We start from the raw sequence: 17556 nt of genomic DNA on the forward strand, positions 1-17556 counted from the left end.
CATGATTTGTATATAGAAAATCCTAAGGAATCTACTAAAAAACTATCAATTGGAACTAGTAAATGAATTCAGCAGATTTCAGGATTCAAGATCAACATACAAAAAAAGAATTATGTACCTCTATGTACTTGCAATGAACAATCTGAAAATAAAATTTTAAAAATTCATTTAAAATAGCGTCAAAAAGAATAAAACACTTAGGAATATACTTAACAAAAGAAGTGTGAAACTTATGCTTTGAAAACTACAAAATGTTGTGGAAAGAAATTAAGGATCTAAAAAACTGGAAAAATCTCCAATGTTCGTGAATTGGAAGACTTAATATTGTTAAGATGGCAGTGCTCCTCAAATTGATCTGTAGATTCCACACAATCCCTATCAGAATGCCAGCTGACTTCTTTGTAGAAATTGACAAGCTGATTCTAAAATTCAGAATTGAAAGGGATCCAGAAGTGCCAAAACAATCTTGAAAAAGAACCAAGTCTGAGGACTTGCTCTTCTCAATTTCAAGAGTTACTACTAAAACTATAAACAACAATGATTAAGACAGGATTGTACTGGCATAAAGACAGACATATAGATCAACGGGGTAGACTAAGAGTCCAGAAATAAGCCCACGAGTCCATGGTCAGTTGGTTTTCGACAAGGCTGTCAAGACCATTCAATGGGGAAAGATCTGTCTTTTCAACAAATGGTGCTAGGGCAACTCCACGTGCAAAATAGAATTGGACTTTTACGTCACACCATATATAAATATGAACTCAAAATGTATCAAAAGATTAAGTTTAAGAGGTAAAACTGTAAAACTCTTAAAAGAAAGCACAGAGGTAATCTTCATGATCTCAGATTTGGCACTGGATTCTTATATATGATACAAGCAACAAAAGAAAAAAATAGATCAATTGGACTTCATCAAAATTTAAAACTTTTGTGCTTCAAAGAAAACTACCAAGAAAGTGAAAAGAGAATGCCCAGAATGCGAGAAAATATTTGAAAAGTATCTATCTGATAAGAGATTTGTATCTAGAATATATATTTATATATCTAGAATACATTAAAATCTAGACATAGCTATATGTATCTTAATACATATCTCTAAATTATATGCCTAGAGTATAAAATATATATTTATAATATATAACTATATAAAATATATTAATACATATTAACAACAAAAAGTTGAAGAACTCTTACAACTCAGTAACAAAGACAAATAACCCAATTTAAAAAATGGAAAAGGGATCTGAATAGACATTTCTTCAGAGAAGATGTACAAATAATCAATGAGCACATGAAAAGAAGCTCAGCATCCCAAGCCATCAGGGAAATGCACATCGAATCCACAATGAGATACTGCCTCATATGCACTAGGATGGCTACAACAGAAAGAAATGATAACAATTATTGGTGAGAATTTAGAGAAACTGGAACCCTCATAAGCTGCTGGTGGGAACGTAAAATGGTGCAGCCACTTTGGAAAACAGTCTGGCAGTTCTTCAAATCGTTAAGCATACAGTGACCATTATGACCTGGCATTTCCTCCCCTCGGTATCTACCCTAGAGAATAAAAACTTATATACACACAAAAACTTGTGTAACGAATGTTTACTGCAACATTATTCATAATAGCCAAAAGATGGAAACAATTCAAATGTCCATCTACTGATAAATGGATAGCTAAAACGTGGGAGACCCATACAATACAGTGGAATATTATTTGGCAATTAAAAAAAATGAAGTGCTGATGAGAACCTGCTGTATAGCACAGGGAACTCCACTTCACTTCGCTGTACAGTAGAAACTAACAACATTATAAAACAATTATACCTCAATTAAAAAAATAAATGAAGTGCTGATACATGGTACAGCACAGATGAACCTCAAAACATTATGCTGAGTGAAAGAAGCCAGCACATATATGTGAACACTGGTGATGTGGTAATGGCTACATATGTCTGTCCGTGTGCTAAAGAAAATTAAATTGTACAATTTAAAAAGCTGAATTGTATGGTATGTGAATGGTATCTCAAAAAGCTTATTTTGAAAGAAAACAGAACTTTGGGCTCTTTCTCAGAAATGGTGACCCACTGTTTCCTGAGCTGGAACTTTTCCTGAAGATCATCCAGTGCAAACTCCTTACCTTCTGGGTCTTTTCAACCTTTCTCTCCCATTCCCGTTTGCATTTGAGGAGGCCACTCACACAAAAAAAGGAATTTTCTCCTGTGACAAAGTCATTTTGATTGTAAACATGTAGTTTAGTTCCCCTTGGCAGCCCCAGGTCAGCAGGGAGCATAGTGAAACATCTCTGCCTTCATTCAGCTGGGAGGTTACTACTTGCCTGGTGTATCTGAGTATTATGGTCCACACAGCATTTCCTAGTGAGTTATCCCAGTTATCAGTCAGATCTTCATCTTGATCAATTAAAGCACCTCAAAAGAAAAGAAAGAAAAAGAGAAAGCTAGGCAGGAAGGTAAGAAGGAAGAGAGGGGAGAAGGAATGGAAGGATGGAAGGATGGAAGGATGGAAGGATGGATGGATGGATGGATGGATGGATGGATGGATGGATGGATGGATGGAGGAAGGAAGGAAAGACGTAAGGAAGGAAGCAAATGAGACAGAAATAAGGGAGAAAGGAAAGGAGAAAGCAAGCAGCTCTGACGGACAACCACAACTCCTTCTTCTACTGCCAAGATGTGGGGCCATGACCCAAGTTCTATCATTCCCAGCTCTACCTCTGAATCATAAAACTGTAAAACTGTTAAGGGACTCGTATGATACCCTAACACTGACTCTCATGTTGTAGAAGAGGAAACTGAGCCCCAGAGAGAAGGAGAGACCTTCCCACAAGCACAGGAATAGTACAAATGGCTGAGCCACACCTGCATTCAGGTGTCCTGGTCCTAGACCATCCTCTCTCCACCACACCAAAATCCAGCCCTGACCCTCCTGAATGACTTGGGAGTGACAACTACACCTTCAAATACCCGACCAATGGGATGGAAGGAAGGAAGGAGGGAGGGAAGGGAAGATGGCACCGAGACAGGGACAACATGGAATCTTCTGGCAGGAGCTCAGAAATACGAAATGACAGACTGGTAAGAAATTCTCACTATGAACATCAAGCCTGAGTCATTGGACCCTCTGCTTAGCTCTCTCTGCTGTAAGGTGCTGGGGGTCCTTTGGGGGGGCCTCTGTGACCACCTCAGGACCAAGAGCAGACAAACCAGAGAAAGACCTGTCCTATGGAGCCTAGAGATGGAAGTCCTTCCAAGCGGACAGTCATCCTCCAGTGCAGGGGGTGCTTGCTCGCTGGGACACAGGTTCTCCTAGAGGGCAGCTGCCCATCAGGAGAACATTCCCTCCAGGGTCATGCACTGTAGGAGTCGGGAACCAGAGTTCTGTTGAGGTCAGGCACTGCCACCCTGCGACGCTCTGGGGCTCAATTTCCTCTAGAAAATGTGACAGGCACTTTCCTGCCCCCAAACCTGTGATTGGTTATGCGTGCACGTGAAATGTCCACACTGGGAGCAGCACACTGACATCCCTCCGGGGGGGCGGGGGGGAGAGGCAGGGAAGGCAAAGGGGGCGGGGTAGCCGTACGCGAGGCGGTAGGTGGCCTGTTGAGGATGTGAGGCCACGTCTGGAAGGGGCAGCCCCTGCTTGTGCAGCCAGCTGTTGCCAAGTGGGAATACAGGCCAGCGTGGCTCGAGTTTCCAGTTTTTAAAGATAAGTAGGAAATCAGATTTTTATGTGAACTCCTCCAATTATTAACTACTGGCAGCGAAATGCACTACGCCTGCCAATCAAAACGTATGTCAGCTGCATCTGGCCCGAACACTTCCAGTCTGCAGCCCGTCGCTGCTCTCCATGGCCCCCCACACAAAGTTCCAAGGGAGTCATGGGTGGGGAATCTCAGCAAGGCCGTGTTGCCAAGAGCAGGCACCTCGGAGTCAACCAAACCTGGGTCCGAAGCTTGACTTGGGAGCTTACACAAAGTACCCAAACTTGAATGTGGTATTAAATTTCTTCAACTTTCCTGTAGAAGGAGACTGATCATAGAATTTTTCCCGTTGGGTTTCAAGGATGAAATGAGATGATGTATGGTAATGAACCTCAGCCAGGGATCAATAAATGACAGAGATGCACACTAGGCCCTACCCACATCTCAACAGTGGAAAGGCCTTGGGGCATCAGCTTATCCAATCCCACCAAGTGAGCACCTGTGCTGTGCTTGAAAGCCTAGACACACGGGGAACTCACCACCTCCCAAGACAGGTCATTCCACTGTTGGATAGCTTTAGACGTTAGACAGTGTTTTCTTACATCGAGCTGAAATCTGCCTGTCTTGACTCCTTTCATTCTTAAATAGTAGCTCTGCCATCTAGGATTATAAAGATGAAGCTTAATCTCTTTCCCACATAGGAAAACTTTGAAGGAGACAATCACACACTCGTGTCTCCTATTTTCCCACCTAATTCTTTACTTTTTTAAACATTTCTGTTCCTTTAGTTGCTCCTTGCCAGTGAAAGTAAGAAAACCATCAAATTACTTAACACCCACAACCCGGTGAGGCAGGTACCCATTTTACAGATGAGGAAAATGAAGTTTGGGGGACAGGTTAAGGAATTTGCTCGGAATTCCTGTCTTCATTGTCCCTCTTGAAATGTAAACTAAACATGACTAGCACCACCTTTATTCTGAACCCCATCTATTTGTTAATGCAGTTCAAGGCTGGGTTCCTTTTCTTGGTGAATGTGGAGTCAACTAGAAGCCTGAAGTCTTTCTCGCATGTGTTGTCTCAGCCGCCACCTCCCACAGCCTCCTCGTAGTCCTACAGTGGTTAGCGGGCTTTGCAAGCCAAATACAGTCCTTTACACTTATTCCTGTCAAATCTCATTTGGTTAATCCCAGGTCACAGTTCTAGTCAGTTGAACATTTTTTGGACAGTGATTCTGTCACGTGACATGTGCATCTTTGCCCCCGATTTGGCTCCTTTGCTCCGTGTGCCCTTCGTTTCCTCATTAACGCCCAGGAGGCCAGGTGAGACTAATATAAATTTTAAAACCTCATGTTTGGGCTTCCCTGGTGGCGCAGTGGTTGAGAGTCCGCCTGCCGATGCAGGGAACGCGGGTTCGTGCCCCGGTCCAGGAGGATCCCACATGCCGCGGAGCGGCTGGGCCCGTGAGCCATGGCCGCTGAGCCTGAGCATCCGGAGCCTGTGCCCCGCAACGGGAGAGGCCACAACAGTGAGAGGCCCGCGTACCGCAAAAAAAAAAAAAAAAAACACCAAAAAACAAAAAAACCTCATGTTTGTTTCATTTAGCAAACACCTGTGAGCACCTCCTACTTGGCTGGAGCCATTAGGGTGAGCAAGACAGTCGGTGCTGTTCCTCACAGAACGGGTGAGTCCTACGTGAGGAGGGGGTCAAACCTAGATTGGGGGGCCTGAGGAGCTTCCCAGGACGGGTGTTGTTTAACTCAAGACCTGAAAAATAAGTGCCAGAACGCTGGTGCAGAAGAGTGGGGGAGGGGTGGGGAGGGGTGGGGAGGGGTGGGGAGTCCCCGGCAGAGCATCCCCGGTCTAGGCCCCTCTTCCTGCTCTCTTCCCATAGTGCTTTACAATACGGCTCGCTGTAAACTATTTTATTTGTATCACTAATTGTAGACCCTTGACCGTTAAGGGGATCATCTTTGTACTTCCTCCTCTGCCCAGCGCAGTGCCTGTCACCATGGTAACTACTATTGACTGGTCCCCCTATAAGTGTAGGCACAGTGCTACGGATATTACCTCACTGAATCTCCTGACAAATGCACAAAGTACCACTCTTCTGGTTTTACAAATGAGGAAACCGAGGCTCAGAAGATGGTAACGGTAGCAACAGTAGCAGCAGGAACAGGTAAGCAGTGCATACGACACGCCAGACACTAAAACTAAGCACTTTATATATATAAACCCCTGATGGGAAAGGGGGCTGCTGCCTTCTCCACTGCGTGCTAGTTCCATGAGTAGTTAGATGGGCAGTTACTCAACCTCTCTGTGAAAAGGAGATGAAAATGATAGCGCTGCTTCCTAAGGTTGTTATGAGAATGAAATCATTAACCAATACAGGTGCCTAGGATAGCATCTAGCACACAGTGAGACCTAAGAGTGAACTGTTATTAAGGAATCTGTACAAAGACAAAGCCTTCTCATGTATCAGAACAGGGACTGAATCTAATTTGAACCCTGGATCATGTTGTCTCAGATATAGCTTATTTACATACACACTACTATGTATAAAATAGATAATCAACAAGGACTTACTGTATAGCACAGGGAACTCTACTCAATATTCTGTAATCTAAATGGGAAAAGAATTTGAAAAAGAACAGATATAGGTATAAATGAATCACTTTGCTGTACACCTGAAACTAACAACATTGTACATCAACTATACTCCAATATAAAATAAAATAAAAAACATATTAATTGATATTTGATGAAGGATGGAAGAGAGGGGCATTGATTGCACTAGGAAGTCACCAACCGTGAATAGCACAGTCAGTTAGCCAAGATGACTGCCAACACAACCCAGCAAAAATGCACTGGATGCCAAAACAACAAATATTTTAAACAGTAAAGGAAAACTAAAGAGTGTCCAAACTGCAAGGACCACAGAGGTCAAAACTAGGGCACCTCCTTGTCTCTAGGCGGGGCTGGCATTTCATTACCGTTGTTAGAGAAAGTTATGAAATGTCAGAAACTTAAAGCCTTTTCAGCTTGAGGGGATTTCTCCTGAAAAAGTCCCTTGCTCATTTTTCTTAAAAAAAAAATTACACGAAGGAGATTTTTTAAAAATCCTTAAAACCCATAAAGTTTTGATGGACAATCTTTCACACTTTCTGTCTGTGGGGCGGAAAATGAGAGGACATGGTCGATTTTATTGGATTTTTATTTCGACTTCACCGCCATCTTGAGATTTCATAATTCTACCTCAGTCACTAATTTTTCCTGGTCTTGGGTTGTGTCCAAGTGGCTCAGTCAAGAGTATGTTCATTCTGATTATTTTTGAGGATTTATGTAGTTGTACTCAATGCCTGGTGACACAGAATAGTGTCACTGCGAGCAAAGCTTAGCTGTGTGGCTGTCGAGAGCTGGCACGCCACATTTTTTTGGTATGGAGCCTAGAGAGTGTCGGGAAACGCTCTCTCTGAAGGAATGACCCCGGACATTTAATTGGCAGGTACCACCAAGGGCTAAGGGTGAAATTCCTAGGAACACGCTAGGTGAACACAGGGCTTGGGGCAAGGGCTAAAGAAAGAAGATGTGACACTCCCGACTTCCAACAAATCCACCACCACAAGTGGCTTCTGTCCCAACCACATGTAAATGTTTCCTATAATCAAGGTCCCTTGGTGTCTAATAACAAAAATGTCTCTAGAAGGGGAATGTGAAACGCCAGGGCTCAAGATATCAAGAGTGTCTTCCATGAAATGTTCACGTAGCTGGAAGGCGAATGGACAAGAGTTAAGTCCCTCTTCTCTAAACTCTTGCCCTGTGGTCCTAATCAGCTGTTCTCCATCCCCACCCCCGCCCCGTGATGGAGAGAACGGATAGTCTCCTTCATGCCTCAGCCTTAGAGGAAGCACAGCACCAGGCTGTAAAGGGGTCTGTTTCCCAAGGAAAACTCCAACCAACCATGTCGTCAGTGTCTATTTTAAATCCTAGCAATATTTGTTTCCTCTTTTTCACAACTTCATCAAAATGCAAAAAAAAAAAAAAAAAAAAATCCAGCAAAACCTGACCTTGTATTAGATGTTTGATGAAGCTGTATGCAGAGAGGCCAGAGAATTCCTAGGAATTCTTTACAGAGGTTCGTTTGAAGTAGAATTCTGCAAATACAGGTCAGCCTCAAACTGCTGCTACTTTAGGAAACCCACCTGGGCTTCCAGACGCGTAATCCAAAGGCTGAGAGTCCAAACTCTGTTCACCCCAACGTGTTCATCTGTCTCCTGGGCAGATACATCAGGCAATGATGTGAGAAGGATGGCAAACAAGATCTACCACCCAACCTGTCTGCATTGGCTGCTTCCTGGGGGTACAAGGTGTCTAGTACACTTTCTTCTCAACAACTCTGGGCTCAAGCAGTATCAGGCTTAGTCCCTGAGACCAGAACTCTGGGAAGCAATTCTCACGCGAGTATTCGTGCTAGAATAAGCAGAGGTTTCAGAAAGTAAGTGGAAGAAGCCATGCATTGAGGATAGAGATGAAGTGAGTAGGGGAGGTGAGGGGAGCAGCTTTTCCAATGGGCAGCGGGAGGGGTGATGAGTACCTGTTGAAACTGACTTTTAAAACCAGAGAAGACCCTGGACAGTAACCAAGCAATAACAGATAATATCATAAATGTGCTAAGCAATCCAGACCTAAAGAACTTGGCCAACCTATGGCTAAGTGGTCTTTCTTTTTTTTAAGTCCGTTTCTTTGTTGTTTGTTTTTTTTCTTCCTACAAAATGTCAACTGTTTTAGCCTGCTTTTCCTCAGAGGAGAGTTTTGATGAATGGAAAAAAATAGTTTCTCTTGAAAGTTTCTCCCACAAAAATACAACAATAATGCCACTGAAAATGTTTCAGAGGCTTTGAAAATCTGTTCAGCCTCTCTCTCTCTCCCCATCATGGCTCTGACCTGCATGGAAGGCGGCGTGTTGACAAGGCAGCCAGTGATGCAACTGAAAGCACAGAGACCTCCTCTCACTTTGGGCTGGGGGTCTGACACCCTTTGTGCATCCCTACCTTAGAACTGTTATCACCACCCGGGAAAAAGTGCAGATGGGGAAACTCTGAGTACATCTGCAGATCACTACTCTTTTCCTCAACGTCCCTGCTTGTTTCATGGCCGTGCTGATTGGACTTGCCACACGCTGTGGCAAACTGGGCAACAGGCAACCACTGCTCAGCCACTACCCAGTGAAGCAGTGCTGCCCCAGCACCCTGTGCACGCCCCGTGGTGCACTGGACCCAGGTAGGAGTCCAGTGGAGGTGGTGTTGGAGCAGAACGATCCACACAACCTCAGTAAGTTCTACTGCGGGGCTCAGTAAGGACCATTAGAGGCGCCCTCTTCACTCCCTGGAAAGACCCGCTTCTGGGCAATAGCTATTATTTTAAGAAGTTCAACCTGCACCTTTTAAAATCCTCATAGATCTATTGTAAGTCATGGTCCTAGAAAGGAACCAGGGGCCTCCAAAACCCTAAGATGCCGCAACTCTGCTCTTCGTACCTTCCACAGAATGGGAGGGCCCTGCAGGCAGCAGGTGTGTGACCCATGTCTACAGACGGACGCCATCTGCTGACTGCACCTCCTGGGTCACACCTATCTGTGGGAAACCCCATGTCAGGAATGTGAGGAGTGTGTACTGCATAAACCCACACATTTTATGACGGGTTGTAGCCACATCAACTCGAGGAGAGGGGTTATTTCCACCACCACGTTCTCGCCAGGCCTCTGTTTCAGGAGTGGCGTGCAAAAAACACCATGGTGCTTACGACTGGTGCTGTTTTCTTAAACACAAAGTACAGAAATGACCTGTCTCAACCTGTTAAAATTTTAATAAGTTTACCTGTTTACACCTTAATAAGATTGAAACTTTTAAACTTACTGTACTGAGTTCCACAATAAGAAATACATTTCACTTCAGACCCATTAAACACATACACACACTCATATGTATTTTACATATATGTGAGTATAATGTATGTATGTTGCATATTTTATAAAATGGAAACAAAAGATTTAAAAAGTTTCACTAAATGTTTACCCTTACTTTTTGCAATATACTTGGATATTTTCCATTTTATTCTGCTTTTTTTTGGGGGGGGGGCGGGTGCCCCGCAGCTTGTGGGACCCTAGTTCCCCAAACAGGAATCCAAACCAGGCCCCCGGCAGTGAAAGCACGGAGTCCTAACCACTAGACCTCCAGGGAATTCCCCTGCTTTATTTTTTTTTAATGCTGATGACAGACCACTAATTTGATTTCACAGCCCATTGATGGTTGGGATTTTTCAGAGCCCTGCTCATCCTGGTAAACAGAATGATGTCTCTTTCCCTTGCCACGTGAGCTGGAACGCAGTGGTGAAAGAGTGTGTGCCCAAACAAGTTCTGACCCCATCAGGCAACCACACAAAGCTCTCTGGGATCGGGATTTGTTTCTGTAAGGCCTATCACTCAGAAAAACACCCTGAAACCAATGTAACCTACCATTCCTCAAAAGAAAGAAAAAAACATTGAATTTGAAATTTAAAAGACTGTAATAACTGTATAATGTATACTGTCAAAGATTAACAGTTGGTTCATAGTTTGAAATCAATAGCTGAAACTGTAGCATAGCGGAAACAGTCTTAACCTTGGGATCTGACCTGGATTCTCATCCTGGCTTGTCATTTTATTCGCTCTGTCTTGAGCAGGTCACAGCTGCTGTTTTCTCATACATAAAATGGAAGAAATAATACCAAAGTGGTTTATCTCAGAGAGTTATGTAAAAGCCCTTCAGGAAAACCTGATGTGTTGAACAAGTGAGTATGTTGAATCCTTTTCAGAATATCTGCACCTTTAGTATTTTTACTTGTTGGAGATCCCCTAGCCACGCAGAGCTTTTTCCCACTAAATACGTTTATGTGAAGGCACAATGATCATTCTCTCCCAGGATATCGGGGTTGTTAGAATTTCTACTACTTTTCAATTACATACGCAGTGTGTCTGATCATTTTTCTACCTGAAATTAAGCTACTATGCAAATCTCATTCATTTTATACATAAAGGAGAACCAAAGGAAGGAAAATCTGTTGTGAAAATGCTCCAACCCATTTGCTTTAATAGGCGTAGAGAGAAAAACAACCAAGTAAAGAGAAGCAGAAGAGATGAGTTTCTTTTACAGGGAAGAACTAGAAGATATCCACTCAACCACAGCGCAGACTCCCATTTTTCTTTCCCTTTTCAATTATAACGCTTCAAGAGAAGACATTATACTTAAAGAGCCCTGAAAGTCTTGGACCTGGAGAGGGGAAGGGTATAGGCTGACTTCAAAGCATGGGGAACTCAACAGGCTAAGTTCAAGGTCTTCTTAACCAAATTAGAGACACTGACAAAGTATTAAATACTTTGGAGATGCCATTAAAATCTCTTCTGGTTAGTTTCCTTGCTTTACAGGCAAAACTCATATATTAAAATACTAATTGCGGGCCTCCCTGGTGGCGCAGTTGTTGAGAGTCCGCCTGCCGATGCAGGGGATACGGGTTCGTGCCCCGGTCTGGGAGGATCCCATATGCCGCGGAGCGGCTGGGCCCGTGAGCCATGGCCGCTGGGCCTGCGCGTCCGGAGCCTGTGCTCCGCAACGGGAGAGGCCACAACAGTGAGAGGCCCGCATACCGCAAAAAGAAAAAAAAAAAAAAAAAAAAAAAATACTAATTGCAATGAAATCCTCTAACAGAAAAGGCTGATCTGGAGCCAATTTCTTGTCTATACCAAAAGGTCAGAAAAGAAATGCAAATGTGTTCCTTTTTCTCTGCAAGGCAGATGAACACTACCTAAGTAGCCCTGGCATTACCATTCAGCTAACATCTTTTTGTTTTGTAATTAGTAAAGCATCGAGGAGTACTTTTTGTTTTTCCTTATGACCCAGAATTTTGTAGCTATAATTGCTGGGGTATTCCACTCATTTTCCCAAAAGCAATTTTTTAAAAATGTATGTAGCATTTTTCAGTTACTCTCATTCAACAGCCATTTGTCAAGATCAAGCCAAGGGTGGGAATTTCCTGGCGGTCCAGTGGTTAAGACTTTGCCTTCCAATGCAGGGGGTGCAGGTTCGATCCCTGGTTGGGGAACTAAGATCCCACATGCCTTGCGGCCAAAATACCAAAACATAAAAACAGAAGCAGTATTGTAACAAATTCAATAAAACTTTAAAAACGGTCCACATCAAAAAAAATTCTTAAAAAAAAAAAAAGATCAAGCCAAGGGTGTATCAGGAGAGGAAGATGATTGTCTTAGAATCAGTGTAATTTAGTGAGACAAGGCTCTAGTTGGCTATGGGACCTGGGACCAGTGCCCAGGTGCCCCTACAGAACTCAAGGGTCACTTTCCCTCCTCCCTTCCACCACGACCCTCCAGCTCACCAAGGTGGATTGAATCCCTGCAATCCATCACCTTCTGTCCTTTCCCACAGCTATGACAACGGTGACCTTGGCAGCAGCCCTACCTGGTGTTCCTGCCTCAGTCTTGCCCCCTCCGGTCTCCTCCCGCCACTGAGAATCTGAAGGGAAAAGTCTGACCACCTTACTCCGTTGCTAACCCTTTTCCGTCGCTCCCCATGTGGCCTCAAGTGAAGTGGATTTTAGGCCCTTGGCTTGTAAAATGGAGAGAAGAAAGCTTCACGGGATCGTTGTGAGAATCGAACAGCATAATGTAAATAAAACCACTTGTTTAAATGAAAAGAAACCACGAATGTAAGAAGTTATTATATTAAGGGAAATTTAAACTTACCAGTAATTTAAATTTACCAGTAATTTAAATCCCAGGTCCCACAGCCAAGTAGAGCCTTGTCTCACTAAATTACACTGATTCTAAGACAATCATCTTCCTCTCCTGATATACCCTTGGCTTGATCTTTCTTTTTAAGAATTTTTTTTGATGTGGACCATTTTTAAAGTCTTTATTGAATTTGTTACAATATTGCTTCTGTTTTATGTTTTGGTTTTTAAAGTAGTTATATTTCGGTTTTTAAAGTAAAGTAGTTAAATGTAGTTGCTTGAGTAATTAAATTGAGTAATTGAAATTAATGCATTATGTCAGAGGTTTGGTAGATTTCTACAAGCTGTAATGATAAAGTTGTGATATTGATTTTTCTGTACATTACATATACATATCAGATGTTATGTCCAAATCAGTGCTCAGGTGGGAACCATCTAAATAATAGTTCGCTTATAATCCACATGCACGGTTTGGTATCATGCAGACAAAGCTGTACAGCCCTGATTCTTTTTCTCAGAACCCTATCAGACTACAAATCTATGCCTTTTCTAAAGAGGTGTCTAATAGTGTTTCTCATCATTATAGAAAACCAAAATGAAACGCCAACACATCTGCAGATGCTTACCAGGGGGCAGAAATCGTACAAACAATAACATGTTCTAAAGTAAACATTCAACAATAATAAATAAGTGATAACCAGTTGACACCTAGTAAGTAGTCACAGCTGTGTATTAGGAACTGGTTGGAGTTATTAGTCCCATAGACAATCCTGAGTCACAAGAAACCAGACCAGTTTTGTGCCCCTGAATAAAATTAAACCTGTAATGTTGTAAATATTCAATAAGAATGGAAGCCTGAGACCAAATCTTCTCAGACACAAAATTAATAAAAGAATGAAAATAGGAAATGCATAAAATGTTAGGATACTTGGAAAAGTTACAGCTGCTTAATGAATTATATCATAGCTAACTTGGATTTTAGTAAAGTGTGATTATGAGACCAATATCACTCTACTGGGAAAGAGGCAACAAAATCCATGTTACTATTTAGAGCAGTACAGGTACAGGCACCTAGCAAGTGTTCCCTAAATATCTGCTAACCAAATTAACTGACAAACAGAGAACATTCAGGTGCTCTCTTATGGTCACTATTACTGATTCAAATATCTTTTGTTATTAGGGCTATTTAAAAGTCACGTCTCATAAAGATTTTCCCAATGAACACATATAATATTCATAGTATTCCAATAATAACGCCCTAGGAAACACAATCAGTGCATTTTGATATCCTTCCGTCTCCAAGAACAGAGTCTTTGAAATAGAGAATTTCCTTCTACCCAACCAAATTGTGCGGGAGTTTTGAGATATGAGGACTTGTACCTTTATGCTAATGTTTGTGGGCTACTACCACAGAGCAGACATGATACATACATGACCCCACGGCCAGTACTCACCCCCCCTCCAGCCTCATACCAGACAGGGATAATTAGTGATGCCGCTCTTTCCTGCTTGGCCTGAAATTCATCCTCACTGTCAATTTCAACAGAGTATTCCACACAGCCCTGTTAATCGCTTCGTGTATTCCTCTGACAAATATTACTGAAGTGTTGCTATGAGCCAGGCACTGTACCCAGGAGGCACTTTGCAGATAAAAGTAATTAAGGCAGACATGGACCTTGCCCTCACAGAGCTTAGAATGACTACTGATGTGACACCCAAAGTGGTCGTTACTTGCCAGATCTGCTCTATTGTATAGTGGAAGTGGAGATAATTCTAAACAGCTAAGTTTCTCTTCTGTTTTCAAAGGGGGTTGAAGTTGACAGGTTCTGCACACCTACCTACCGGCTCCATAACCCAGGAGGCCCACTGAGTAATGTAGGAGCGAAAGATGAAAATAACCGAATGTTATTTCTTAGGGAAAAAAAAAGAGAAATGGTCTTCTTTTACTCATTTAAGTGTTTGATTCGGAAGGTCAGACCAATAAACCCACAGGAGAAAGTTTTATAAGAATTTTAGTATAAATGAATTTCCCCCCCATTTCCCCTAGAGAGACAGAAATAAAAGCATTTTCTTTCCTCCACAAGCACCAGGAAGAACATAACCTACTATGTGGAGCTAGAAAAAGAGAACAGATGTCTGAGCACATGACTTTTTCCATCGCCACTGGCACACGTTGTGTCTGTGTCTCTCCCTTTAATCCTGCTCCCCCCCCGACCCCGCCCTCTCTTCCCTCTTGGAGAAGGCAGCTCTGCCTTCTCCAAGCCAAGATCCCTGGCCTCCTTCCTCCTCTTATTTTTAAGTGGGCTGGTTGCATTCCTATGATGGCGATCAATTAGCAAGTTGTTGCCTCCTCCAGTTCTCTGCCCACCCCACCCCCTCCCCCCGGAAAAGTGCAAAATGTACAAACAGGAGTTTGGCGGAGCAGGATAGAAAAGTGGCTCAGTCAAAGCAGGCTGATACGAGCTAGTATGTTACTGCCAATATCACACTACTGTTCTACTGGGTCTAAGACTAACCCTGAATCTGGAAAATGACACATTATGCTCAGGTAAAACACTGTCTAGTTGCCTTATTTCAAAAAAGATTCCCACCAAAATGTAAGTCTATGGTGCTGCCTTCAATGCAAAGACCCAGTTCTTTAACTCGCCGGGAGGAAGACCCAGGATGTGTGTTTAGGCTACTGACACTGATGGTTGGTTGTTTTGTTTTTTTAACTTGAGTTTGTGCCTGAGGTGCCTACTAATTTTGCTCTATGTGTGAGAGCTCTAGCTCTAAGGCTAGAGTCTTGCGCAAGTTTTGGAAACTGGCTGGAAGAAAACAAGGAAGAACAAAGTGACAAGTCATCTTCCTTATTATTCCTTCCAGGGATCCATTTCTACTGCCCCTTTAATGTTTCTTTAAGGATTTTATATTTCTTCCCTCTGAATATTATTTCATTTCTTCATTTTCTAAGGAAGAAAAAAAACTAAAAAATTATACTATAAAAATTATAACCAGAACATGATTCATTTTTTGTCTTTCGCCCTTTTCACTATGCAATGGCATGTGCCTGCTCTTATATCTTTATAATACTCGCTTTGTGAACATGAAATAACACAGTATAATTAACTGGAATTACTTTTGTAACCTTCAAGTGACATTACCAACATTACACTTATGAATTTAGTATAGAACAGTATTTTACAATTTCAACCTATCAGAGAATGCAGTTGTGTTAAAGGACAAAAATCTTGTATTTTGGGCTTCTCAATCATTAAGAAATAGAACTAAAAGCCTGCCATTCATTTATTCATCCCACGATGTGCCAGACAGTATTCTAGGTGCCATGGATACAGTGGTGAACAAAATAGACAAGAGTCTCTCCCTTAAGGGAGCATGCAACTGACTGACTGGTCCTTGAAAATTCCGGTTGAAACTGACACTCAGGAAATACAGGAAAACACACTCCACAAGTTTCAACAGCTAGGGTAGGCTCTATTTCCTGGCCCACTTCTTTCACAGTCACTAGGAAAGCTCCCTTTCCAAAGGATCAGGTGGCTTTATGACCCACTGCAAAGTTATAGCAAAGAGAATGGAGAAAGTGGACGTCTTACCATTAATAAATATGTAGATTGTAGATTCTGCTTTCTTTTCCTTGGAAGCAGGTGTAGAGAGATATTTGCAGCTGTAGAAGCCAGTGTGGTTTGCCTGAGCCCCGTTCAAGGTCAAAGTACTGCAGAACTGCTTGCCACTCCTTCCACAGGCAGATTTAGTTATGCTCAGCCTCCGGCTTTGGCTTTCCTTACTCACTGTTGCAGGCAAAGACCATGAATGGGCCCCTTCCCCTCTGCAATCACAGGTAAGAAAACAAAACACAGTCAGTCATGGCTGGGGCCCGTTCTGAAGCTGTCATTTCTATCCTGATGTCTTTTCTTAAGTACAGTCATTTTCTTTACAGAAAAGTAACACATTTAGAAAAGCCTTTAAACAACTCAAAATGTTCGGGGCATCCCTTCCCCTGATTCCCTGTGAGTGAGTAATTCCCTCCCATCCCATGGATGAATGAATCACCCTCCAGGGGAAGCTGGATGCATGAGGTTTGCACTTGGCAGATGACGGAAGACCACTGACGTCTACCTGTCTACTCTGGGGGGCCACCTTTCTACTCTCCTAGTGAGTGATTCTGCCTAAGGAAGAGCAATCAGATTGTCCCCAAACCAACACGGTCACTCACCTGCATTTGAGATACAGCGTCTGGCCTGCTTGTATCACGTGCTGGGTGCCTTTTAAACTCAGCTCAGGACCTTTTAATTTTGAACCTGAACTACATCCTGGAAAAAAAGTTTTTGAAATGTGTTATTTGCAAATTGCCCTCTCATCTTTTTTTAAAAGGTGTATCTTTCCATAAAAGGTAACTTTTCATCTTTAACTTACTTGCATAGGCAAAACGGTACATCTGATACAAATTTATTTTAATTCACAAATTTTTTCTATTCCAAGACTTCTTGCTCATGAATATTGTATATCCTACTATGCCAAATGATCTAAATCATATTCAAAAGCCCATTAATTTAGAACACTAATAAATTCAATCATGATTCAAAGTGCAACCGTATTAAAATATATAGTAACTACTTAAAAACTCTCAGGATTAAAGGTCAATGTCATCCAAAATATATTTCTAATACTGAACTACCAACATGGGTCATCTGGTTATACAGGCCCGTCTGATCTTCTTCCTGAATACAAGGCATGGAACTTTTCCTGGATTCTAGACATACTTCAGTCATTAGTTGAGCCATGATATTCTAGGCGAGTCATTTCTCTTTCTGAACTGGTTTCCTCATTTGGAAAACTAATTATAGAATCAAAATCAGTTTTAGAAGCCACTTGGTTTGTCTTACATAATCTCCAACTTCCTTCTACAATGGAAGAGAAAAGAGGGAACTGTCTGCTCCTACGTGACATTTGACAAGTATATTTCATGGGGATGGTTGTGAGACAATGAGATCAGCTATGCAAAAGTGTGCTAAAATCAACACATCTCCCTATGACACAATATCTCCTCATGACACAGT

The 17556-nt window shown here is 42.3% G+C and overlaps 1 protein-coding gene across 3 annotated transcripts in view; it reads right to left on the bottom strand.

Annotated features, from left to right (window-relative positions):
- The window catches only part of FLT1 (fms related receptor tyrosine kinase 1), a 175594-nt gene that overhangs the window by 130706 nt on the left and 27332 nt on the right, over nt 1–17556 (bottom strand). For all 3 annotated transcript variants that reach the window (XM_081214954.1, XM_081214955.1, XM_081214956.1), the window contains exons 2-3: nt 16713–16809; nt 16093–16325 (exon numbers count right to left, since the gene is read on the bottom strand). In XM_081214954.1, coding sequence (XP_081071080.1) covers nt 16093–16325; nt 16713–16809 — 330 coding nt within the window. The remainder of the gene's footprint in view (nt 1–16092; nt 16326–16712; nt 16810–17556) is intronic.

This window comes from Mesoplodon bidens, assembly GCF_964165515.1.
Source record: "Mesoplodon bidens genome assembly, chromosome: 17".
NCBI classification, from domain to species: Eukaryota; Metazoa; Chordata; class Mammalia; order Artiodactyla; family Ziphiidae; genus Mesoplodon; species Mesoplodon bidens.